Here is a 23008-nt window from a genome sequence, read left to right as displayed (position 1 = left end):
CCCTGTCCTTCCCACTCTATAGGCTAATCTGGCTCTGCCTTTCAAGCTACACTATCGGCTTCGCAGGAGTAATGACTAAGTTGTTTTCGTTTTTCTTGCCCTTGCCAACAGTGACACAGCAGGGGAAAAGCCACGCTTTTATAACTATCTCTGGTCCCAAAGTCTCCAACATTAGGGACATTTTTGTGAGATGTTCTCTGGGAGAGGTGCTTTCCTCGTCACCGAGGAAGGTGTTTATAATTTAATTAATAAGAAAGGTGAGCTGTAGGATTTAAATCAAAGCTGGTCACGTGGTTTTACCCTAGCATTTGTACCTTAACATTTGTCTATAGGTCCAAATGGGTTGACTTTGGGGGAACTATCCTGACCTTCTGATCATCTTCTATTTATAGAGTCATCCTTTGAGTTTGCATAGTTCTGGTGTGGAAACTCTCAACCTGAACCTGAGTCGTATTTCCCTTATAGGTCAGCTGTGGAGATGATTAAGTATGCTGCCTGGAACTGCATGTGTCAAAGTGGAATCCATTTTACGGATCACAACTAGCATTTTTATTTTCAATAAAATATAATAAAAAATTCCAGTGCCCATAGAAAGGGTAAGTATTGTTTCATGAAATTTTATTTATATTTGCATGCCTGTACATGTATCATGAGTTGCAGTGTAAAATATATTTCTTATTTGAGCTTAAAAAGTTTAGGAAATATTGAGCTAGTACTTGACTTTGATCTAGTAAGGGTTAAGAGCATGAACGCTAGGGTCCAATTGCTCTAGCATGAACCCTGGCTCCATTACTTTCTAGCTGTGTGGCTTTAGGAAAATAACCTGGCTTCTCTGTGCCATAGTTTTCACACATATCACATATGAAATATGAGAATAATAGTGGCTACCTTATAGGGTTGATACGGGGATTAAGAAAATTAATACTTGTCAAGTGCTTGAAACCTTGCCTGGCACATGCTAAGTGCCTTATATAGGAGTTTGTGGAGGAAAAATCTGTTTTGCAAGTATCCTTTTATAACCTTTTATGTTTTAAATCAAGACAATAGAGTCCCTGCCCTATGGATATTTGTAGTTTAACATATATGTATACTTGAACAAGTCCCCTTCTGAGTGCAATATATTGGAATATTTAAGAACAGAACTTGGACCAGATTGCTGTTGTCAAATCACTGTTCTGCTGCTGACTTGCTTGACCTTTGGCAAGTTATTTGACCTTGTAGATCCTCAGTTTCTTAATCTATAAAGTGGGGTTAACCGACTCTCTCATAAGGTTGTTGCCAGGATTACACGAGACTACCCGTGGATGCTTGGGAAGAAGCAATAATAGCTATTAGCACTCTCCCCATTGGCAATTCAGGTCATGTCTTTGCCTCTATTCTGATGTACTGAAAAGTAGCCCTCCTCCTCTTTCATGTGAATGGCTTGCTTAAGTCATCATTTTACTTCAGCTGTGGTGAATCAACCACATAGGGGCTCAGATAAAGACCAATACTCCTGACTAGAAAAGCAATTGTGAGGCCCAGGATCGGATTCAGACTGCCCCACTGTGCTCTCTCTTTAGCCTCGCTCTCACAGCTAGTCACGGCCCTAGAACTGTTCTTTTGCCTCAGCGGGTCTTCAGAGCCCCTAGGATAATTCCGAAGTGTCACAGTGGAAGCCTGACAGACCGAGGTGTTTTTCAGTATGGCTGTCTGTGGCGGTGGGGTCACATCATATTTCCTTCCCCTTCATCTTGGGGGAGGAAACTGATCCAGACAAAGCTTGCTGTCCAACGTGATGAAGCACTTTGTATGATGTATCACTTTTAAATACGGTGATAGCATAAAAGGGCTCATTAGCTGAAGGGGCTTTCAGCTTGAGTCCTCCAGTTCTTAAGGACCTTTGGCAAGCCTGTTCTGACAAAGAGAAATCTAAGATGCTTGAGGACTCCCGAGCTTGAGGACCTAAACTGTTTTTCTGTCACTCTCCCCTCCTCGTCCGTGGTACATTGTTCCTGCAGCACTACCATAGCTGTTGAAAATTAATAACGGAGCTATATTATGCAGCATCAATCTCTTGCTTGACCGTAAGCTCCTCAAGGGCAGGAGACCTGCCTTATTCATCTTTGTATCCCCTGCAAGCACTGGGCACACATCTCAATCAACATCTGTGAAATTGAATCTGGTTGAATTGATCTCTCAGGTTGCAGTGCCAGAGCTCAGAATAGGACTGGAGCTGAAGGTGAGTGAGGAATCATTTTTTTTTTCCCCACTGCGGAGCTGCCTACTGGCTTCTGAGCAATTCAAGTCACCCAATCACCCTGAAGGCCACCCAGAGGGGGAGGCTGTTAAGGTGATTCTATTGGTATCCTTGGTGGGAGTTCTTTCTTTTGGTTCTTAGAGGTAAAGAAAATGAATAAACTAGTCCTGCACTTTGTTGATTTGCAAGCCAGGGCTGCTGCTGCTGCTGCTGCTAAGTCGCTTCAGTCGTGTCCGACTCTGTGCAACCCCACAGACGGCAGCCCACCAGGCTCCCCTGTTCCTGGGATTCTCCAGACAAGAACACTGGAGTGGGTTGCCATTTCCTTCTCCAATGCATGAAAGTAAAAAGTGAAAATGAAGTTGCTCAGTCGTGTCCGACTCTTAGCGACCCCATGGACTGCAGCCTACCAGGCTCCTCTGTCCATGGGATTTTCCAGGCAAGAGTATTGGAGTGGGGTAGGAGAACATAAAGTGGAAATGTGATCTATTTTCATCCTCTGCTTGGCTGATGTGGAAAGACAGGAAGTGGTGGGCCAGCACTCCTCTCTAATTTAGCTTTGTCTAGTATCAGGTACAGAGCTGGGCATATTTTTGGGTCCTAATTAAATTGCTGTTTAGTTGCTCATTGGTGTCGGACTCTTTTGCGACCCCAGGGACTGTAGCCCACAAGGCTTCTCTGTCCATGGACTTTTCCAGGCAAGAATACTGGAGCGGGTTGCCGTTTCCTCTCCAGGGGCTCTTCCCGACCCAGGAACCCCAGCCTCCTGCGTTGCAGGTGGATTCTTTACCACTGAGCCACGATAGGGGCATAATTTGTCATTTCCCTCTCTTTCAAAAGGGACACACATCTTTATTCAATTGACAAACAGAAATAAAGAGAGAAAATAGTCTTTTGAAAACCCTCCATGTGTCTAAGTCAGGCAGTTTACTGAAGCTGTGTATATATTTGTTCTAACTCTGCTCATAGGGAGACAAGACAGGTGTGAACGTCTTCATTTCCAGTTGAGGATACTGAAGCGCGTGGAGCTCAGGTGGAGAATCTGGGATCAGAGATGAGCTCGGTTTGGACGCACTCACCATACCATGAAGTTTCCCCCTTTTTCCTCCAGCACGCAGGTGGGTGCGTGCGTGTGTGTGAAGGTTTGTGTTTCCTTTTACCCCTAAAGCCCCGCTACTTCTCTTTCTGGTCAGTTTCCTGGATTCCACTTTTTCGAAACAAAGTCCAGTTCTCCAAGGCTGCACTGCCCGCCTCGGCCATTTCCTCTCCCCCTGGGGTTCCCGGGGCCGCCAGCCACTCCTTGGCTAAATTCAGAATCCCTGCCTTCGGCTCGGATTCCGGGCTCCACTCCGACCCTCCAAGGCCGGGGGTCTTCCTCGGGTGCCCGGGGCCGCGGGAGCCCAGGCGGGACCCCGCAGCCAGCGCCTCGGCCCCGCCTCCCCTACCTGACGCCGGTGCGCCTGGGGCGCCGTAGCCTCCGCCCACCGGCGCGCCTGCCCTGCCATTGGCTCCCCCTGCTGCCCGTCTCTTCCGCCGGCCCCCTTCGGTCCCAGAGGCAGGTTTTGCCGGAGAAGCCGCAGTCCCGGCGGCTCGGGCGCAGAGCCGGAGGACTGTGGAACGGAGGGCGTACCGGCACTGGCATGTCTCCTCGCCGGGGAGCTCCCGTCAGCCGCCAGGCCCGGGCGGCTTCTAACTTGGCTGCAGGCTCCGGCGGTCCGGCCGCCGCCATGTAGTCGCCGGCGGGGCTCCCCGCAGCCCGGGAGCAGCTACGAGAGCAAGCCGGAGCCCAGCAGCTCGCGGCTTCCCCGGGAGGCGCTGAGTGCGCGCCTCGCCCCCGCCGCCCCTCCGGCCGCACTTTGGGTCCGAGAGGGAAATGGGGGAGAAAGTTTCGGAGGCGCCTGAGCCAGTGCCCCGCGGCCGCAGCAGTCACGGTGCTCCGACTCCCGCCCCTGCGGTGGCTGCCGAGTCCTCGCCCGGCGCTTCCTCGGCGGAGTCCTCCTCGGGCTCGGAAACTCTGTCGGAGGAAGGGGAGTCTGGCTTCTCCCGCGAGCAGCCGCCGCCGCCGCCGCCGGGTGGAGCTCGGCCGGCCGCCGCGTGGGCTCCCGCGCTCTCGGTGCCGGAGCGTGGAGTCTCAGCGCCGCCGCCGCGCCCGGGAGGAGCCGCGCCACCCGCGCCCCGGGGCAGCAGCGCGTCCCAGGAGGAGCAGGACGAGGAGGTGGGCCCCGCCTTCCCCACCTCGACCCCTCTGGTCCGGGCTGCCAGGCGACCCCAGCTCTCTACCCCGCACGCGAGTGGTGGGCAGCGCGCACTGGGGCATGGAGCGGGGAAGGGACCCCAGGTGCTGTGCGCCGTGCCCCGGGTAATGACAGTTAGGAGCCTCGCTGTGGGTCATTGGTTTCCCCGTGGCTGTCACGTGTGTGTGTGTGTGTGTGTGTGTTCGTGTACATGTGCTGCCTGACAGTGTGCTTATACAGTATCAAAGCAGCAAACTCCTTCAGGTCTGGATTTGCTCCGCTGGGTGTGTGAATGGATGTGACGCTGACCACCTGGTTTGTCCCTACAACTAAGACTTCCTTCTCCGAAGTGGGCGTTGCTTCGCGCCGTAGCGCTTGGGCACAAGGGGAATGGGGCGAGGGACTGCCGTGAGAGTAGCGTGGGCGTGTGGGGGTGGGGGCCAGTTGGGGGCAGTACCCGCTAAGTTACGCAGCGGGTTTCGGTGGCATCCGCCCCAGGATCGCGGGAGGGTGGTTTTGGCTGTTCCCCCGGCGTCGGTTCTTCGAGAGGCGGGGACTTCTAGCTCTGGGCCGGCAGCGCTGAACTGAGCTTCTGCATCTCCCATCTGGACTCGTTCCGGGGTGTGCAGGTGCGTGACGGTCGCCAGACTGAATAGGGAAAGCAGCCCCTTCTTCGGGAGACTGTGTCCATCCTGGTTCATTCGTCCACCCTGGTTTCTTGGAAGAATGTTTGTGTGAAACTTGTGGGGCCGTGACTTGGTGTCCTCCCGCCTGTTTTCTCTGGCTTTTTCCTGTCTTTGGAGGACAATTAAGGAACGTAAGATTCCTGGTGTCTTTGACTGTTTGCTTTGGACGTTTCTTGTGGGGAAGTCATCTTGATCAGGCAGGGCCATAAATAAAACATTACCCCAACAGAACCGCCTCCTTGTGAAGTTAATTCCTCAGTGCCAGAGTTGTATTTTCCTCCTCTCTGATGGGGTTAGCTTTAGTAAGTAATTGTCTTTGCCCCTCAGAACGTGGAGACTGAGGCCAGTGCTCTGACAGTAGTACCCCTGTGGACGGCAGCCTGCAGGCAAAGACTGGATCTGGTACAGAATGAGAAGAGTCAGGTCCTAGCCCGGCAGAGATGGAGCAAACCCTAAAGGTTGGCCAACCCTCTGGCAGTAACCAGATCCCATTCCCCAATGCCTGGCAGAGCGTGGAGATCCTGGACAGGTGTCTGGAGGTTTGTTTCCTAGAACTGCCTGTGCTTCTGAACTGTGAGACATCGGACGAGTTGATTCCTCTGAGGTCAGTTTAATAATCTGTAAAGTGAGGGGTATGACCAGTGAACTTCAAGGTAAAGTTTATTGTCACACAAACACTCCCCTTTTTTGATCAGGCATTTAAGATGGATCCAAAGTTCAGATTGATCCTAAGAACAAAGTACCAAGAGTTAAGCTGAGCACCACACCTGTCACACAGCTACCTGGGGATATGACCCAACTTAATGATTTATTAATACTATTAGATTCCAATATAGTGTTGCCATTGGTAGAGAAGGTGGTACAGTTAGTTGCCCTGTGTTTTCTGGAAGCTGGGAGTATGCTTCATGATACATAACATGGTCTTGCAGATCCCAGGCGGAGGAAGACAGGAACTTCTCACTTTTGATCCGGATCCTGTAGCTGGTTTATTGCTTGGCCTCAGGGTGACAGTGTTTTATTTTCTTGGAAGTGGATACAATGATAGTTTATTTCACAGGCACTGCAGTGAGGATTGGTTGATTGAAACACATTTTGAAAAGTGGAATGACTAAATAACATTGGTCAGTATTTGTGAAATCTCAATTGGATGTAAAGTGATACAGTATTGCAATTTATTGTGTAACTTAACCTGTGGCAGGGGATGCTGGAAATTGTCCAGGAGTGGAAATCTTGACTTGCTCTGAGAATTTTAAAGCAAGACTGAAACTGGAGTAGAGAAATGATAGTCTTTGTGGCAGGGGTTGAAGTCCAGTGCACATTTTCCGGCTCTTACACTGGTGCAGGGGGTCCCCCCTTCAAGGGGGTGCAGTGGGTCTCTTTGAGAACCTCGTGGAAGCTCTCCATCCTCTCCTCAGGAAACAGGCATCATTATGAATACCATGCTAGTGAGTTGAGTGAGGATTACTGGGTTACACAGTCTCAGTTTGGTAGAAAGATGTGGGTTTGATTTCCAGCTCTGCCACCTTAACTGTATGTGGGGTGTGGACTCCTCCACTGATGTAAGGCCTGATTTTCCCCCTCTTAAATGGAAATGATAATAGTAGAGTCATTTGGCATTTTATACATGCCACCTAATTTAATCCTAGTATAATATCTAGAATTGAATACTAAATGAACATTAATTTTTCAGGTTCATTTGTGATTAAAAATGTTGTGAAAGGAGGTACAAGTTTGGGCTGGCTTATTTTATGTATGCTTAATTAATCTGCTCCCTACTTTCAGAGGACTGAAGGCTGTGGCTTTTCTGTTTATTACCATTGTATTAGTACAAGCTGGGAAACAGTTTTTATTTGTATCAGATGCATTATGGCAAGGCACTGTTAGTGTAGTGTTAGTTACGCAATAGCAAGATACTGAATATAAAGCCTTTAAAAGGCTTAAGTGAAACCCATAAAATGGAAGAAGATTCATTTAGATTTAAAAATTGTATGTCTAGCTTGGGATAATCACTGTTTTCCAAATTTTTTTTCATCACTTATTGCATCAATTTTTAACAAGCAGCAAAATTAAATTTCCTAGTGTATGATTGCAGTGCTAATTTTTGGTGCACCTTTATTAAAGCTGCTTGCATATACTAGCGGACAAGGCAATGGGAACCCACTCCAGTACTCTTGCCTGGAAAATCCCATGGACAGAGGAGCCTGGTAGGCTGCAGTCCATGGTGTCACAAAGAGCTGGACATGACTGAAGTGACTTAGCAGCAGCAGCATACACTATTAATATCAGCAGTGTTTGACCTACTTCATATTTTATCTTATTGTCAGTATTTGTGTAAACTTGCAAAGTCTCATAGGCTTACATCAACCCTTTAAGCTTTTGGTGTCTAAAAAACAATAGTTTAACATGACAATGGTTGTAATTTTCATGTACTTAATAATCAAACACATGAGAGAGATGGTGTATGGTTTTTTGTTTGAATAAAGTGCATTTGACTTTCCCCTTGATTCCCCAAACCTGTGTACTTTGGGGTCTCTGCAAGTTGAGGGTAATAGGCTGTGTTTCGAGTAGTCATGATGAGCTAAATTGGAGTATCCCTCTAACCACATTTCTGCGATTTGCTCTCGGGTGCATCTCTGCCCTGTCCCTTCTCAGAGCACCTGTGCTGAGTGGCGGTGAACTCCTGAGGGCAGGAATTTTGTCTTTGTGTGTTAGCCCAGTGCTTCTAATACATTAGTGGAGGCTCAGTACATATATATATATTTTTTTCAGTACATATATTTTGAATGAAAGAGGAAAATACATCTTTGAAAACAGTTGCACATTTGACTGAAGGGTGACTGTATGAGTATTCTTTTGTTGTGAATTATGCTTAAAACCTCTAGATCTCTTTTCAAAAAAAAAAAAAAAGCCCTCATGGATCCCAGTGAAAATATTATGAGCAGTTTTTCCAGGTAAATTTTGAAGAAAGTCAAATTGATGAGGATCCACTCACAATGCCTGTGCAAGGACTTGTGCATTAACTCTGCTTTTCACTGTGTGTGTTAGAACTTGAAACTTTCAGGGATTCTTAGCATGGTAGAAAAAAGGCTTAGTAGCTAAAAGGATTTTCAACTCAGTATAAAGCGTTTCATTCATACTTTGCTACCCTGAAGGATTTGCTTTACTGGCAAGAGAGGGAAAACTGTTGCCCTTATTAACAATAGGCACAAATTAGGGGATGTCATTTAAGCGTTCTATTAATGATCTGAGCTTGAAGACTGCTTTTAATATCATGCATAGATGAATGTCTAGACTTCATTGGTGAAGACAATAACTAGCAAAACAGCAGCCATGAAATCAGTGAAGCTTTTCAGGGAATTGATATTTTATGAATCACAGCAGCTACATAATTTAAAAAAAAGTAGTACATAAATCTTGGCACATTTATCATTGAGTCTTGTCTTTGATTCCCTGATTCAATAAGAGTCACAGGTTTACAGTGTCAGACAGCAGACAGCCAACGTATGTTAAGTCTGACTCCTGAGAAGCAGCACCCTGGGTGCTGAAGATATGAAGGTGGGCAAGACAGAGATAGTCTTGACCTCATGAAGCTTCTAGTATAGCGGGGGAGATACTCCCGAAACACATGATTCTTCACTAACTGATTTCCAAGGCGGTAGATGGGGAACAGGCAGTGAGGGAGTGTATACCTCTTCTTACCTGGGAGGTGGGAACTGCCTTCCTGGGGAGTTACTGGAGAAGGGAAGCGATAGAGTCCTGTGGGTAGCAGAGGGAGCTTGTGGGTCTAGGGGCGAAGAGACGTCTGCGTTGTGTGCATGAAGCAGAGGAGGGCCTGGCATCAGGGCATGCGGGAGACAGAAGCAGTGGCTGGGTCATGCACGGCCTTTCAACTTTATTCTGAGGCTCTGGGAGCACACTGAAGGGTTTGAAGCAAGGAAATGACTCAATCAGACTGGCATTCCTGGAGGTCGGGCGGTGTGGAGCCCACCTGTTGATGCTGCAGTGTAGCTGGTTGAAATGTTCCAGGTTACCTGGGAGCTGACGACCTACGAAGATGAATGGAGACTGGGAAGAGGGCCTTGCGGATGCTCATTTCCACAGTCAGTTGCAGGGGCCATTGACCTGAGGTGAAAATAAGGGGTGATTGCCCAGAGGTGGCGTGAGATTCTCTGGCCATGGGAAGTGCGGTGTCTGTGAGCTAATAACACACGTTCTGAGAGTCTGGCTTGTTTGCCTGCATGTCCCTAGAGAAGGAAGGGTCGGCATCAGCGAAACAAGGCTTTTGCCCTTTCCACCCCAGGTCTAAGGTGTTCTGGGAAATGTCAGTCCACCAGTGTTTTGGAGCCAGTGACAAAGGCTGACCCTCTGTTCGCTCACACTGACTGGATACAGTGCTGAAGCCCAGCTGTTTGTGTTTTTGCCCCTCTGAAGAAGGCTGTGAATGCACGTTCGAGTGCAGGCTGTGAAGATGGCAAACTATGGGGAGAATCCTGGTAGAAAAGTTCGCACGATGAGACGGATCCGTAACCAGGTGGCTTGGTGTTAGAGAAAACTGAATGAGGCTGTGTGTGTGTGTGCGCACGCGTGCATCTGTGTATGTGTTGGTGTACCTGCCCTTGTATATCTAAGACGAAATAATTGTCCTTTTGAGATGAAAGATACCCCAGGTCATTTATGAGCAAGGTCACACATTTTACAGTGATGCCTGGGAGGGACTTGTGCTCCCCTTCACCATCGCTTCAGACCAGCAGCCAGTGTTCCCCGCCCTGGGGTCAGGGTCTGTAGGGCCCTAAGGGTATAGACTAATGACCCCGGTTCAGCCACATCTAGGTTGTGTGCCTTTGGAACAGTTGTTAATACCGAGACCGTTTCCTTCTCTGTAAAATGGACATGCTAGTATTTACTGCAGAGGGTTGTTATGAGAATTTTATATAGAGGTCCCAGCACGATTCCTGACATACAGTGTGCATTCCATGATGGTGTTTGCTAGTATGATTGAGTGTGGAAAAGCTGGTTTATGCAGAATGTCAGCACCATAGCCAGGAATAATCAGCACCTGGACGTCCCTTCCCTAATGGATTATGCTACCAGCACGGTTTGCTGATGGTTCTGGGAGGCTCTTTCATTCATGAGTAGGTAGATGTGCAACATGGTGAACACTTTTAATTTCATGGACACAGCATTTCTTATGATATACAAATAGCAAAGCTTTATGGACTATGGTTCATTAACTCTTCTGTAAGACACGATCTCTCTTTCGCTCCTGGAACCTGCTGTTAGTGATCACTTATTAAATGATGTCCTCAAAGACTCTGAACATACAAACTAACTCAGCCCAGGAAGTTAGTCAGAAGGCAGCATGTCAGCCATGCGGTGAGGCTGGTGACATGACCCAGTACTTCGTGATGATTGGGGGCTGAGAAGAGAGTGACAAGGAAATGAAATGATTTTCTGGACGCCAACTTTGGTTCATATAAGAATTGGGTGGAGGGGCAGGTGGTCCAGGGGCTACCCCTACCCCCAACTTCACAGAGGGGAATCTGTTAGAAATGAGATAGAATTTTTGAAAATGCAAGAACTCATGTGAATTGCCCAGCAAAAAGTCTCTTTCATCCCTTTGGGGCAGTGTAAACATTTCAATTTTTTAAGCCAAATTTGCAAAACCCTAGGATCCACTTTTGCTATAACTCAGATAAATACTGCTGCGATGACTGCAGGTGGCTTCCCTTCTACCAGCCTGGTGCTCTCCCCCGTATACCTGTTTAGGTTGACATTTACACAGCTTTCCATCACTCAGTTCAAGGCTGATTGTGCCCTTTGTGCCTCTATTTAGTCTGGTATTAATCAGATATTTCTTATTGGGCCCTATTATTTTGGGGTAGAGCAGAAGATCAAATACAGTCAAGCAGAAATCTCTTTCTCCAGCAGCTTGTGGGCACTTATTTCTTTCCCCCTTTTTGTCCTTCTCTCTCACTCCTTCAGAATTCCTGGAGAGGATTAGACAGTAGTCGTGTCCTAAGCCTGACTTAGGAGAGAAACACATGCATGCATGCTTAGTTTGCTTCAGTTGTGTCTGACAGCCTATGGGCTGCAGCCCGCCAGGCTCCCCTGTCCATGGGATTCTCCAGGCAAGAATACTAGAGTGGGTAGCTGTTCCCTTCTCCAGGGGAGCTTTCCAACCCAGGGATCGAACCTGGGTCTCTTGCGTTGCAGGCTGGCTTCTTTACTGCTGAGCTTCTGAGGAAGCCCCTAGGAAAGAACACCCTTCCCTAAACGTGAAACGTCAGTTCAGGACCGTGGTCAGCGGTACACATACACATACATTTAAGTTTATAGAACTTGTGTGAAATTTCTGGTTGCTTCTCCAACTTCTTTTTAATGAAAAGCTCACTTCTTATTTAATGATTTGAATTCATAACCAGGTACATGTGTCTCTGAAACAGCTGATAAATTTATACCCTATGCTGCACTCTTTTGCTGGCCCATCAATTCTCCTGTTGGACACAGTCCATATACTTTTGATTATGGTACTACTCCCACTGAACATTTCAGCCCTAATGCTTTGTACTGATATTGGGGGCAGGGGTTGGTAGAGGGGAGGCTGGGGATACCGACAAATTGGCTTTCTTTTCTTAACTGATTTCATAGGTTATGGTGTGGAAAATGAAAACTTAATTATAATGTTCTTGACTTTGTATTTGAGGGGTGTTTTCAGTGGCCAGCGACTCACAGGCATGCCCACTTTAGTGTGAGTAGCAGAATATACATTTGAAACTCATCTCAGGTGTGGGAATTTTGGCCTCTGCCTTAAGACTTGCTCAGCTACTTTTTTTTAATAAGCTGAGAAGTTAGGTAGCTAGCTAGCTCCTGGTAGATGATTTTTTGCCTTTCCAAGTTTGTTTTAAAAACCAACAAAAAATAATAAGATCATCATATCTTGGGGTTCCAGTGTTAACATTTGTCTTTTCAGGCATTTCTTTATGCAGAAATGGATGTACCTTTAAAATGCAGGAAGGGTCCCAGTGCCTCACCAGTGATAGGGAAATAAAGTATAATCGGGTTAAAGTTGATGGTTAAAATCTTATGTCGCTGTACACTGCCCTTGAGACTTATATTCTCAGAAATTATAAATTCACAATTGCTTCTTAGGGCAATCATTGCTAGGTAAATTGCATTAAGATATTGAAATAGAATGCAGTTGTGATGAAATTCATTTTATGTATAAAGTTTAAATGATTAATTTCACAGAGAGGTTCTTGATGAATAAATTGGCTCCATAGGAATGTGTCCAGCTCCTGGACACTCAAACTCACAGAATTTGCTTTGCCACGCCTTTAGTTTTATTTAGCTAGTTTTAGTTTTTTGATTTAAAAAATGCAACTAGGATGGAGCGAGTGCTTAATTGAAAGCAACTGAGTCGTAAGTAAAGTCATCATCAGCCCAGGCTTCTCACCTAGATGCAGCCACGAAGAGATGGGGAGAGCAGCTCCAGAGAAAAGGGCAATCCTGAAAGTTTGTTTGGAGGGAAAGGACCATTGAGAAGTTTCACTTAAGGAGAACTTCTGATTCATCTCAAGTCAGTAGAGTACAAATCAGGAAGACCCAAGAAAATGCCCACCTTCCTGTTCTTCTGGCTCCTATGAGACGAGTAAGTCAGATTGCTAGGTTAAGCCAGCGAGGCCTTAGTTTAAAGACTCAGCGAGCATATGTGAGCAAGAGAGAGTGGAGGAGAACAAGAGAAAAACGGCTGGTCACATAAGGAAAGACTTCTTTCCCTGCTATGTTTTGATACGTTATATATTGTTGAAATTTTACTTTTGTATGTTTTATCTCATGTACCACTTTGTCAATTTTTGTTGTTGGTGGTGGTGTTCTACAAACACGTTTGCCTATAAGCTACATGAGTTCATTGTTGGCTGGGAAGAGGAGTATGGTTCAAATGGCCTCTTGAGACCTTTTAGGACTCACTTTAATCTCTGGTGATGGTGGGTCTTAGCCCTGATGCCGAGTCTCTATTAGGACAAGAGAGAACATGGAAATTCTAACTGTGAACTCTCTTAGTTTTCTTTACTATAATGTCAGTGTCACTTTGACTTTTTAAGAATTGCATTTTTTAAATTAAAACATTTCTACCTGGAGAAAGCTGATGGCATTGTTTTAACGTTATAGAATAAGTCCTGTTGGGAAGAGTTAGATTAGTAGAGTGACAGTGTGACAGTTGTGTAACCTGCTTCTGTCATGCTGTTTTAAATTCCTTTAAAATTATTTGAGTCATCACTTTCCCTGTGTTATGTTACCTGTCATTCTGTGTTCTAATTCATCCCTGTTTCTTTCAGCCCCTTCCTACCTATAGCTTAGTCATCAGAATTTTAAAAAGAACAGCACAGATCACTTTGGTTTGAAGGCTGTTGTAAAACCTTTGTTTAAACAGAATATTTGGGGGAGAGACTTTTTTTTGGTTACTCAATCTTATGATTCACTGAAAATTAGCTGAAAAGCTCTTTTGTTCTCACTTTGTTGTTTACCTTTTTTCTTATAATTTCTAGACGTGGATTTTCTGCCTTATTTTGTGATGAACAAGCTATTCTTTTTCATGATTAGGCATATTATAATGCTTTAGGGATCTCACTTTGGCTATCAGTAATCTTCAAAGCCTTCTGAAGATGGGAAAAGTGCATAAGAAAGAGTAGAAAGTATAAAATTGAGTGTGCTATTAACAAAAGCAGATGATCTTGATTTCTTTAACTTTAGAAGTTGGAGTTAGCAAAGCACTTTTTCTTCTGAGAGCTTTGCTTCATTATCTTTGCTCCTGGGTTATGCCAGATCATGTATATATTGTTAATATTTGTACAGTGCTTAGCAGTTTTCACAGCCTTTCCTGATACTATTTCAACTGTTCTCTCATTCTCATTTTGTCCACACATCTTCTTCTCGTGTAGTTAATAGTTTCTCTGTCTCTCTCCCACTAGACTGTATGATGTTGAGAGGGTCACTTAGCCAGTATGACGAACGTGAAGTCGCTCAGTCGTGTCCGACTCTTTGCGACCCCATGGACTGTAGCCTCCCAGGCTCCTCTGTCCATGGGATTTTCCAGGCAATAGTACTGGAGTGGATTGGCATTTCCTTCTCCAAGGGATCTTCCCAACCCGGGGATCGAACCCAGGTCTCCCGCATCATAGACAGACGCTTTACCATCTGAGCCACCAGGGAAGTCCTGTATGGTAGTGTGGGCCAATTGAATTGCCAACTAAGCTTAAAAAAACTTTCGCAAACATTGAGTAAATGCATGTAAAACACTCAGAATGAGGTCTTGACACACAGTATGCCTCAGTGGAGATTTGGGGGCAGTGCTTCATTATTGCCCCACTATACGTCCTGTGCATTTGGCAGTAAGAATTTAAGTGTCTGAAGAACTTTAGGATCAGGGGGAAGATTTAGTTCAGTTCAGTCACTCAGTCATGTCTAACTCTTTGCAACCCCATGGATGTGGCATGCCAGGGTTCTCAGACCATCACCAACTCCCAGAGCTTACTCAAATTCATGTCCATAGAGTTGCTGATGCCATCCAGCCATCTCATCCTCTGTCGTCCCCTTCTCCTCCTGCCTTCAACTTTCCCAGCATCAGGATCTTTTCCAATGAGTCAGTTCTTTGCATTAGGTGGCCAAAGTATTGGAGTTTCAGCTTCAGCATTAGTCCTTCCAATGAATATTCAGGACTGATTTCCTTTAGGATGGACTGGTTGGATCTCCTTGCAGTCCAAGGGACTCAGAAGAGGCTTCTCCAACACCACAGTTCAAAAGCATCAGTTCTTTGGTGCTCAGCTTTCTTTATAGTCCAACTCTCACATCCATACGTGACTACTGGAAAAACCATATCTTTGACAAGATAGACCTTTTTTTGGCAAAGTGATGTCTCTGCTTTTTAATGTGCTGTCTAGTTTGGTCAGAGCTTTCCTTCCAAGGAGTAAGCGTCTTTTAATTTCATGGCTGCAGTCACCATCTGCAGTGATTTTGGAGGCCCCCACACCCACCAAAATAAAGTCTCTCACTGTTTCCATTGCTTCCCCATCTATTTGCCATGAAGTGATGGGACCAGATGCCATGGTCTTAGTTTTCTGAATGTTGAGTTTTAAGCCAACTTTTTCACTCTCCTCTTTCACTTTCATTAAGAGGCTCTTTAGTTCTTCACTTTCTGCCATAATGGTGGTATCAGTTGGATATCTAAGGTTGCTGATATTTCTCCCGGCAATCTTGATTCTAGCTCGTGCTTCTTCCAGCCCAGCATTTCTCATGATGTACTCTGCATATAAGTTAAATAAGCAGGGTGACAATATACAGCCTTGACTACTTCTTTTCCTATTTGGAACCAGTCAGTTGTTCCATGTCCAGTTCTAACTGTTGCTTCTTAACCTGCAAACAGATTTCTCAAGAGGCAGGTCAGGTGGTCTGGTATGCCCATCTCTCTCAGAATTTTCCACTGTTTGTTGTGATCCATACAGTCAAAGGCTTTGGCATAGTCAATAAAGCAGAAGTAGATGTTTTTCTGGAACTCGCTTGCTTTTTTGATGGTCCAACGGACGTTAGCAATTTGATCACTGCTTCCTCTGGCTTTTCTAAATTCATCTTGAACATCTGGAAGTTCACGGTTCACATACTGTTGAAGACTGATTTGGAGAATTTTGAGCATTACTTTACTAGTGTGTAAGATGAGTGCAACTGTGCGGTAGTTTGAGCTTTCTTTGGCATTGCCTTTCTTTGGGAATGAAATGAAAACAGACCTTTCCCAGACCTGTGGCCACTGCTGAGTTTTCCAAATGTGCTGGCTTATTGAGTGCAGCACTTTCACAGCATCATCTTTCAGGATTTGAAATAGCTCAAGTGGAATTTCATCACCTCCACTAGCTTTGTTCATAGTGATGCTTCCTAAGGCCCACTTGAGTTCGCATTCCAGGATGTCTGGCTCTAGGTGAGTGATCACACCATTGTGGTTATCTGGATCATGAAGATCTTTTTTGTATTGTTCTTCTGTGTATTCTTTCTACCTCTTCTTAATAACTTATGCTCCTGTTAGGTCCATACCATTTCTGTGCTTTATTGAGCCCATCTTTGCATGAAACGTTCCCTTGGTATCTCTAATTTTCTTGACGAGATCTCTAGTCTTTCCTGTTCTATTGTTTTCCTGTATTTCTTTGCACTGATCACTGAAAAAGGCTTTCTTATCTTTCCTTGCTATTCCTTGGAACTCTGCATTCAAATGGGTATGTCTTTCCTTTGCCTTTCATTTCTCTTCTTTTCTCAGCTATTTGTAAGGCCTCCTCAGGCAATCATTTTGCCTTTTTGCATTTTTTTCCCCTTGGGGATGGTTTTGATCACTGCCTCCTGTACCATGTCACGAACCTCCATCCATAGTTCTTCAGGCATTCTGTCTATCAGATCTAATCCCTTGAATCTGTTTGTCACTTCCACTGTATAATCATAAGGGATTTGATTTAGGTCATATCTGAATGATCTAGTGGTTTTCCCTACTTTTCAATTTGAGTCTGAATTTGGCAATAAGGCATTCACGACCTGAGCCACAGTCAGCTCCCATGTTATCTTTGTTGACTGTATAGAGCTTCTCCATCTTTGGCTGCAAAGAATATAATCAGTCTGATTTCAGTGTTGACCATCTGATGATGTCCATGTGTAGAGTCTTCTCTTGTGTTGTTGGAAGAGGGTGTTTGCTATGACCAGTGCGTTCTCTTGGCAAAATTCTGTTAGCCTTTGCCCTGCTTCATTTTGTACTCCAATGACAAATTTGGCTGTTACTCCAGGTATCTCTTCACTTCCTACTGTTGTATTCCAGTCCCTTGTAATGCAAAGGACATCCTTTTTTGGTGTTAGTTCTAGAAGGTCTTGTAGGTCTTCATAAAACTGTTCAACCTCAGCTTCTTCAGCATTACTGGTTGGGGGCATAGACTTGGATTACAATGATACTGAATGGTTTGCCTTGGAGACGAACAGAGATCATTCTGTCATTTTTGAGACTGCATCAAAGTACTGTGTTTTGGACTCTTTTGTTGACTATGATAGCTACTCCATTTCTTCTAAGGGATTCTTGCCCACAGTAGTAGATATAATGGTCATCTGAGTTAAATTCACCCATTCCAGTCCATTTTAGTTTGCTGATTCCTAAGATGTTGATATTCACTCTTGCCATCTCCTGTTTGACGACTTCCAATTTGCCTTGATTCATGGGCCTAACATTCCAGGTTCCTATGCAATATTGTTCTTTACAGCAGCAGACTTTACTTCCATTACCAGTCACATCCACAACTGGGTGGTGTTTTTGCTCTTGGTGCATCTCTTCATTTTTTCTGGAGTTATTACTCCACTGATCTCCAGTAGCATAATGGGCACCTATTGTCCTGGAGAGTTCATCTTTCAGTGTCCTATCTTTTTGCCTTTTCGTATTGTTCATGAGGTTCTCAAGGCAAGAATACTGAAGTGGTTTTCCATTCCCTTCTCCAGTTGGCCACATTTTGTCAGAACTCTCCTCCATGACCTGTCTGTCTTGGGTGGTCATACACAGCATGGCCTACAGTTTCATTGAGTCAGGCAAAGGATAAAGATGGTCAAGTAGAAGGACGTGCATTCATCCTCTCCCGCAAGAACTCCAAAATTACAACTTGCTGCGGAACAACCATCAACAGGAGAATGTTGGAGCCCACCAAAGAAAGATACTTCACATCCGAGGGCAAAGGAGAAGCCCCAGCAAGATGGTACAAAGGGTGAAATTGTTTTTAGAATCAAACCCCATACCTGCCAGAGATGCTTGGAGGGCTCAAACAAACCATGTACACACCAGACCCAGAGACTGAGCCAGAGCTGTGTTTGAGTGTCTCTTGCAGAGGTATGGGCCAGCAGTGGCCTGCTGCAGGGGCAGGGGCTCTGGGTGCAGTAGACCTGGGTATGGCATAAGCCCTCTTAGAGGGGGTTGCCATTAACCTCACCATAGAGCCACCAGAACCTACATAGGACTGGGGAAGCAGACTCTTGGTGGGCACAAACAAAAGCTTGTATGCACCAGGACCCAGGAGAAAGGAGCAGTGATCCCACAAGAGACTGACCCAGACTTGGCTGTGGGTGTCCAGGAGTCTCTGGCAGAGGTGTGGGTTGGCAGTGGCTTGCTGCAGGGTTGTGGGCACTGAGTGCAGCAGTGTGTGCATGGGACCTTTTGAAGGTCACCATTATCTTCATTAACTCCACCATAGTTTGGCCTGAGGTCAAACAGCAGAGAGGGAGCACAGCCCTGCCCTTCAACAGAAAACTGGATTCAAGATCGACTGAGCATGGCCCCACCCATCAGAACAAGACCCAGTTTCCCCCTCAGTCAGTCTCTCCCATCAGGAAGCTTCCATATGCCTCTTATCCTTCCCCATCAGAGGGCAGACAAAATGAAAACCACAATCACAAAAAACTAACCAATCTGATCACATGGACCACAGCCTTGTCTAACTCAATGAAACTATGAGCCGTGCTGTATGGAGATTTAACTGGTGGCCTAAAACCCAAGGTCATAGGTTCAATTTGCTGAGTGGGTTTCAACGAATGAAAAGTTTTTGACATTAGACCAATTCTTATTTTACTGTTAGCATTGGGAAACTGTATTCTTCCAAGTTGTTCATTACAACCATACTTATAACTCTGAGCCATTTTTGGCCAGATGTTTCAAGGAATTATTTTAATTGCTGTTGACATTTTAACAACTAGCCTTAAAATTTTAACAGTGGTACTGGGCTGTACTCATTGGTGTTCAGGATAAATGGCTGTCAGTAGAAGTGTCAGAAGTTCTGGCAACTTTGTCAGGACTGGAGGAGTGTTGGTGGAGAAGTTAGGAGTTCTGAACTCTGCCTGTGCTCCTGGCTGGGCAAGATATTAACCCCATGGAGTTCACATGGGATGAAAGGTGGTCCTTTCCAGCTCCCTTTTTTTTGTTTGTTTGTTTGTTTCCTCTTACTACAGAAACTTTGAGTTAACATTTTAAAGTTGTCATCAGTATATAATTTGTTACAGAACTGTTCATTCACATTTGTCCTTTGACAAATCTGCTTTCGTCCACCTTTTAAAATTATTTGGTATGTTTCTGTTGGTTATCATGAGTACATGTTGAGGGTGCTCTTACCTCCCAAGCCCTGAAGAGGGATTGGACTCTGGATAACAGGACCAGTCTTGTATTTTTCTTGATGTACTAAGTAGCACACTGTTGTATGCACCAGGAATTACTGTTGTAAGTGAAATAATGGTTTTTAGTGCTGACTTTCAGAGGCTGATTGCAGAAGAGCATCTGCAGATTCTTAGTTCAGTAGCAGAATCTGCTTATTACAGTAGGCTCCAAACAGAAAAGACTTGGATTTCCTGTCTGGAATTACTCTGGGCCATACATCCTGTCACAACCAAAAACTTTGGTTTTAAAAACAATCATTCTTAAATTTAAAAGACTTATATGGTCTTAGCTTCCCGCGGGCTTCCCTGGTAGCTTAGCTGGTAAAGAATTTACCTGCAATGCAGGAGACCCTGGTTCAGTTCCTGGGTCTGGAAAATCCCCTGGAGAACGGATAGGCTACCCACTCCAGGATAATTGGGCTTCCCTTGTGGCTCAGATGGTGAAGAAGCTGCCTGCATTGCAGTAGACTTGTGTCTAATCCCTGGGTTGGGAAGATCCCCTGGAGGAGGGCATAGCAATCCACTCCAGTATTCTTGCCTGGAGAATCCCCATGGACAGAGGAGACCATGGGGTCACAAGGAGTCAGACTCAACTGAGCAGCTAAGCACAGCTCCCCCAGGCCAGCCAGGGCCCTCCTGTACTGTTCTGGATCTTAGCCACTCACCCCGTGTAGTGGACTAAAGTTTGTTTGCAAAGGTTAAGTTAGAATCTATCAGGAGAAATTACATTTACCAGTGTTTGGTTTTTTTTTTTTTTTTCCTTCAAACCAGAGGCTGGCACTTCTAATCTAAGCTGTTAGCCTGAGCTTTTGGGCTTAGTTGGAGCTTGGAGTGTGAAGTTCCATAGAGATGTTTTAAAAGGTGTTAGGCATTACTGACAATGGTGATTTGGTTTCCAGGGCTTCCCTAGTGACTTAGGTGGTAAAGAATTTGCCTGCAATGCAGGAGACGCAGGTTCGATCCTTGGGTCGGGAAGATCCCCTGGAGTAGGAACCCACTCTAGTATTCTAGCCTGGAGAGCTCCATGGACAGAGGAGCCGGGCAGGCTACAGTACGTGGGGTCACAGAGTCAGACATGACTTAGTGACTGAACATGAGTTCTCAACATCTGATTGCCTGGATGAGGGCCTGCCCTCCCTTCACTAACTCCCTTCTGTGTTAGTGAAAGTTGAGCTGGGGGAGGGAGAATCCATATGCTCAGCCTCTGCTGTAGCCACTTGGTGGCTCTGGGTATCTTTCTGAAGGTGTAGTAATGATTTCTGTTTGTCTTTAGGACACCCATATGGATGGCCAAGACTCCTTCCCATATTGGGGCAGATTATTTTAACCCGAAGCATTATCTCCTGCCACTTTTCAGCTCAGTTCTAATGGAGAAAGCCTGTGAAGGCTCAGAATTTAAGGCAGAAGGTGGTAGATATCATCTTATGCCTGTTAGGATGGCTGTTATCAAAAAGACAAGTGTGGGCATTCTCCCATGCTTGTTCTTTCAGTTTAACTCAGGTGATAGGATTGACACATTTGTAGATGAGGCTCTAAATAATTGCCACATATCCTTGTTCCATTGGGGTTTTACACTTAAATGTGTATTTTAAGGCCGTTTTACCTAGAACCCAAATCCAGAGTTGAGGAGTGGTGGCTGTTTCACGGCACCAGTACGATGGTTTTCTTCATGGTGCCACAAGCTGCTGTTTTTCTTTGTTTTCTCTCCCCTGTTTCTCTCGCCTTCCTTCACATGAAGGTTAAGACTGAGTTTTAGAATTAGTGCAATGTTTTAAAAAGTGGGGTGAAGGCCCCCCTCCAAATAATTTATAGCCAGGTTCCAGCAATGAGGATAATGTCATCAGAGCCTCTCTAAATGTCCCTTTAGAGATCGTTTGTGGTAATTAAAAGGAAAATGAAACACAGATTGTTGAAAAATGATAAATACAGGTTTACCAGGTGATTTCAAGATGCTAGATGGAAGCCCTGCTGAGAAACATCCTGGGTACTCACTTTATACTCCCGAGAAACCTGTAATCAGATGGGCACTGTTGTGAAATTGTTCAGATACCATTACCTGCGGTTTGTAGAAATTTATTTTGACACTTAAGGACATCTAAGGATGTAAATTTAATTACTGCTGCTGCTGCTTTCTCTGTGGGCTTGACTGAAAAGTGGCAGATTATATACTGAAATTGCCACTAAGATGTAGTTTTTTTAAGTTTCATGGGGGCTTAAAATTTTCTAAACTTGCAATATGGATGGATGACTTTTAAATCATTAACGGAGTCTTCTTGGGCAATCACACTCATTTGACTTGGAGGGGGGCAGCTTTCAGTTTGATGTGATTCAAACAGCTGCTCACTTAGGATATTCTAGAAGAGTAGAGCTTGAATATGGTATGTTTTCTGTGTGGGTTTCCTTTTAATCCAAACTGGCAGTGGAGCTATAGATCTGGTATTATTAAAGTCCAGAGTGGCAAGGAAGCTGAGCCAAGTCCACTTCTTCTTGGGTCTCTCTCTTGCACTTTTTTTTTTTTTTGGCAGTGTTTCTTTCTTTCCTTTGCCTGTTGGCCTACACGTGTGAGAAGCAGAGAAAGAGGACTTGTTAAAGTATCAGATGGGTGGGCGCAAGTCCTAGAAGAAGTGAGGGCGGTAATGTTAGCATGATGTGGCAAGAGTAGGTGCCGATGAAGACGCTCTTGTTGAAGGTGAGGACTCCTCCCTGCTATCCAGGCTGCAGCTAACCCTCCCTGCTGTGGAGTAGAGCTGGTGTGAAAATGCAGGTTTTCCCTGGCTGAATCCAGACCTTTCAGTGAGCCCTGCTGTTCTTGAAGCTCTGTAGGAGTTAGCAGTGGGAGGGACAGGAGATGTGAAAACACTAAGAAGTCTGGTCAGTGCCTAACGCCGCAGACAGTCGGGTTAGGAGGCCAAGCGCAGGCAGAGTGAATTGCCCTGCAGGCACACGGTGCACATTTCAGCAAGCGCGAGTGTGAGCGGGCTGACGGTGGGAATGGGAAGGGCGCCGGAGCGCAGAATCAGCAACACGATGGGGCGCATCTGGGAGCGGGTTTTCCTGGTGCCCTTGAAGATGTAAACGTCGGAAAGAAAAGGTGCTTGTGTCGGATTAAATGATTTTCCCTGTCCAATATGTTCAGTAGATACAGTTGTAGTCTTAGGAAAGTCTTGTCTCTTTAAAAGTGGTAATATTTAGAAGGAGTGGTAATTGGCATTGGTTTTTTTCCCCCCGTTTGTTTATGGTTTACTCTTGCTGTAATTTAAAATTACTGGTAAGCGTGTACTACCGGAATTGTAGTATTTTTCTCTAACATCAGCTTATTTATGGCTTCATAACTTTCTAATCAAGAGTACTAAAAAAAAAAAGAATACTTCTTTAAGCTTAATATTTCCCTAGATAACTAGCAATATTTCCAACTAATACTTTTTTTTTTTAATAACTGTTTTAACAAGCTTGTTTGTTATGAAGGCAGTTTAGGGAGAAGGCATGTTGGGTGCGAATTTATCAGGTAAGCCATTTTTGGTGCTATCTCTTGAAAATAGCACTTTCTTTGCTTGGGTATCTTTTGGTTACTCAGTAGTTGAAATTTACCAAGTTTTGAGAGCAATGGTGTTTTGAGCTCAGCTGGAATTTCAAACACTCCTTCG

General features: G+C 45.1%; 1 protein-coding gene and 1 non-coding gene across 5 annotated transcripts in view; one reads left to right on the top strand and one right to left on the bottom strand.

Annotated features, from left to right (window-relative positions):
- The first annotated feature begins 3771 nt into the window (after positions 1-3771).
- Positions 3772-23008, top strand: part of MAST4 (microtubule associated serine/threonine kinase family member 4) — a 618638-nt gene continuing 599401 nt past the window's right edge. For 3 of the 4 annotated variants that reach the window (XM_069556213.1, XM_069556212.1, XM_069556211.1), the window contains exon 1: positions 3772-4454. In XM_069556213.1, coding sequence (XP_069412314.1) covers positions 4113-4454 — 342 coding nt within the window. In that variant the 5' untranslated portion in view covers positions 3772-4112. Of the gene's footprint in view, positions 4599-23008 lie in introns of all 4 variants that reach the window. The other variant, XM_069556209.1, reaches the window with a different exon arrangement.
- On the bottom strand, positions 14298-14369 carry TRNAH-AUG (transfer RNA histidin (anticodon AUG)). Its single transcript has one exon. It is a non-coding gene; the product is annotated as a tRNA-His (tRNA).

Source organism: Ovis canadensis, chromosome 16 (genome assembly GCF_042477335.2).
Source record: "Ovis canadensis isolate MfBH-ARS-UI-01 breed Bighorn chromosome 16, ARS-UI_OviCan_v2, whole genome shotgun sequence".
In the NCBI taxonomy this organism is placed as follows: Eukaryota; Metazoa; Chordata; class Mammalia; order Artiodactyla; family Bovidae; genus Ovis; species Ovis canadensis.
Note: the sequence above shows the minus strand (reverse complement) of the source record. Positions and strands in the feature narration are given on the sequence as shown.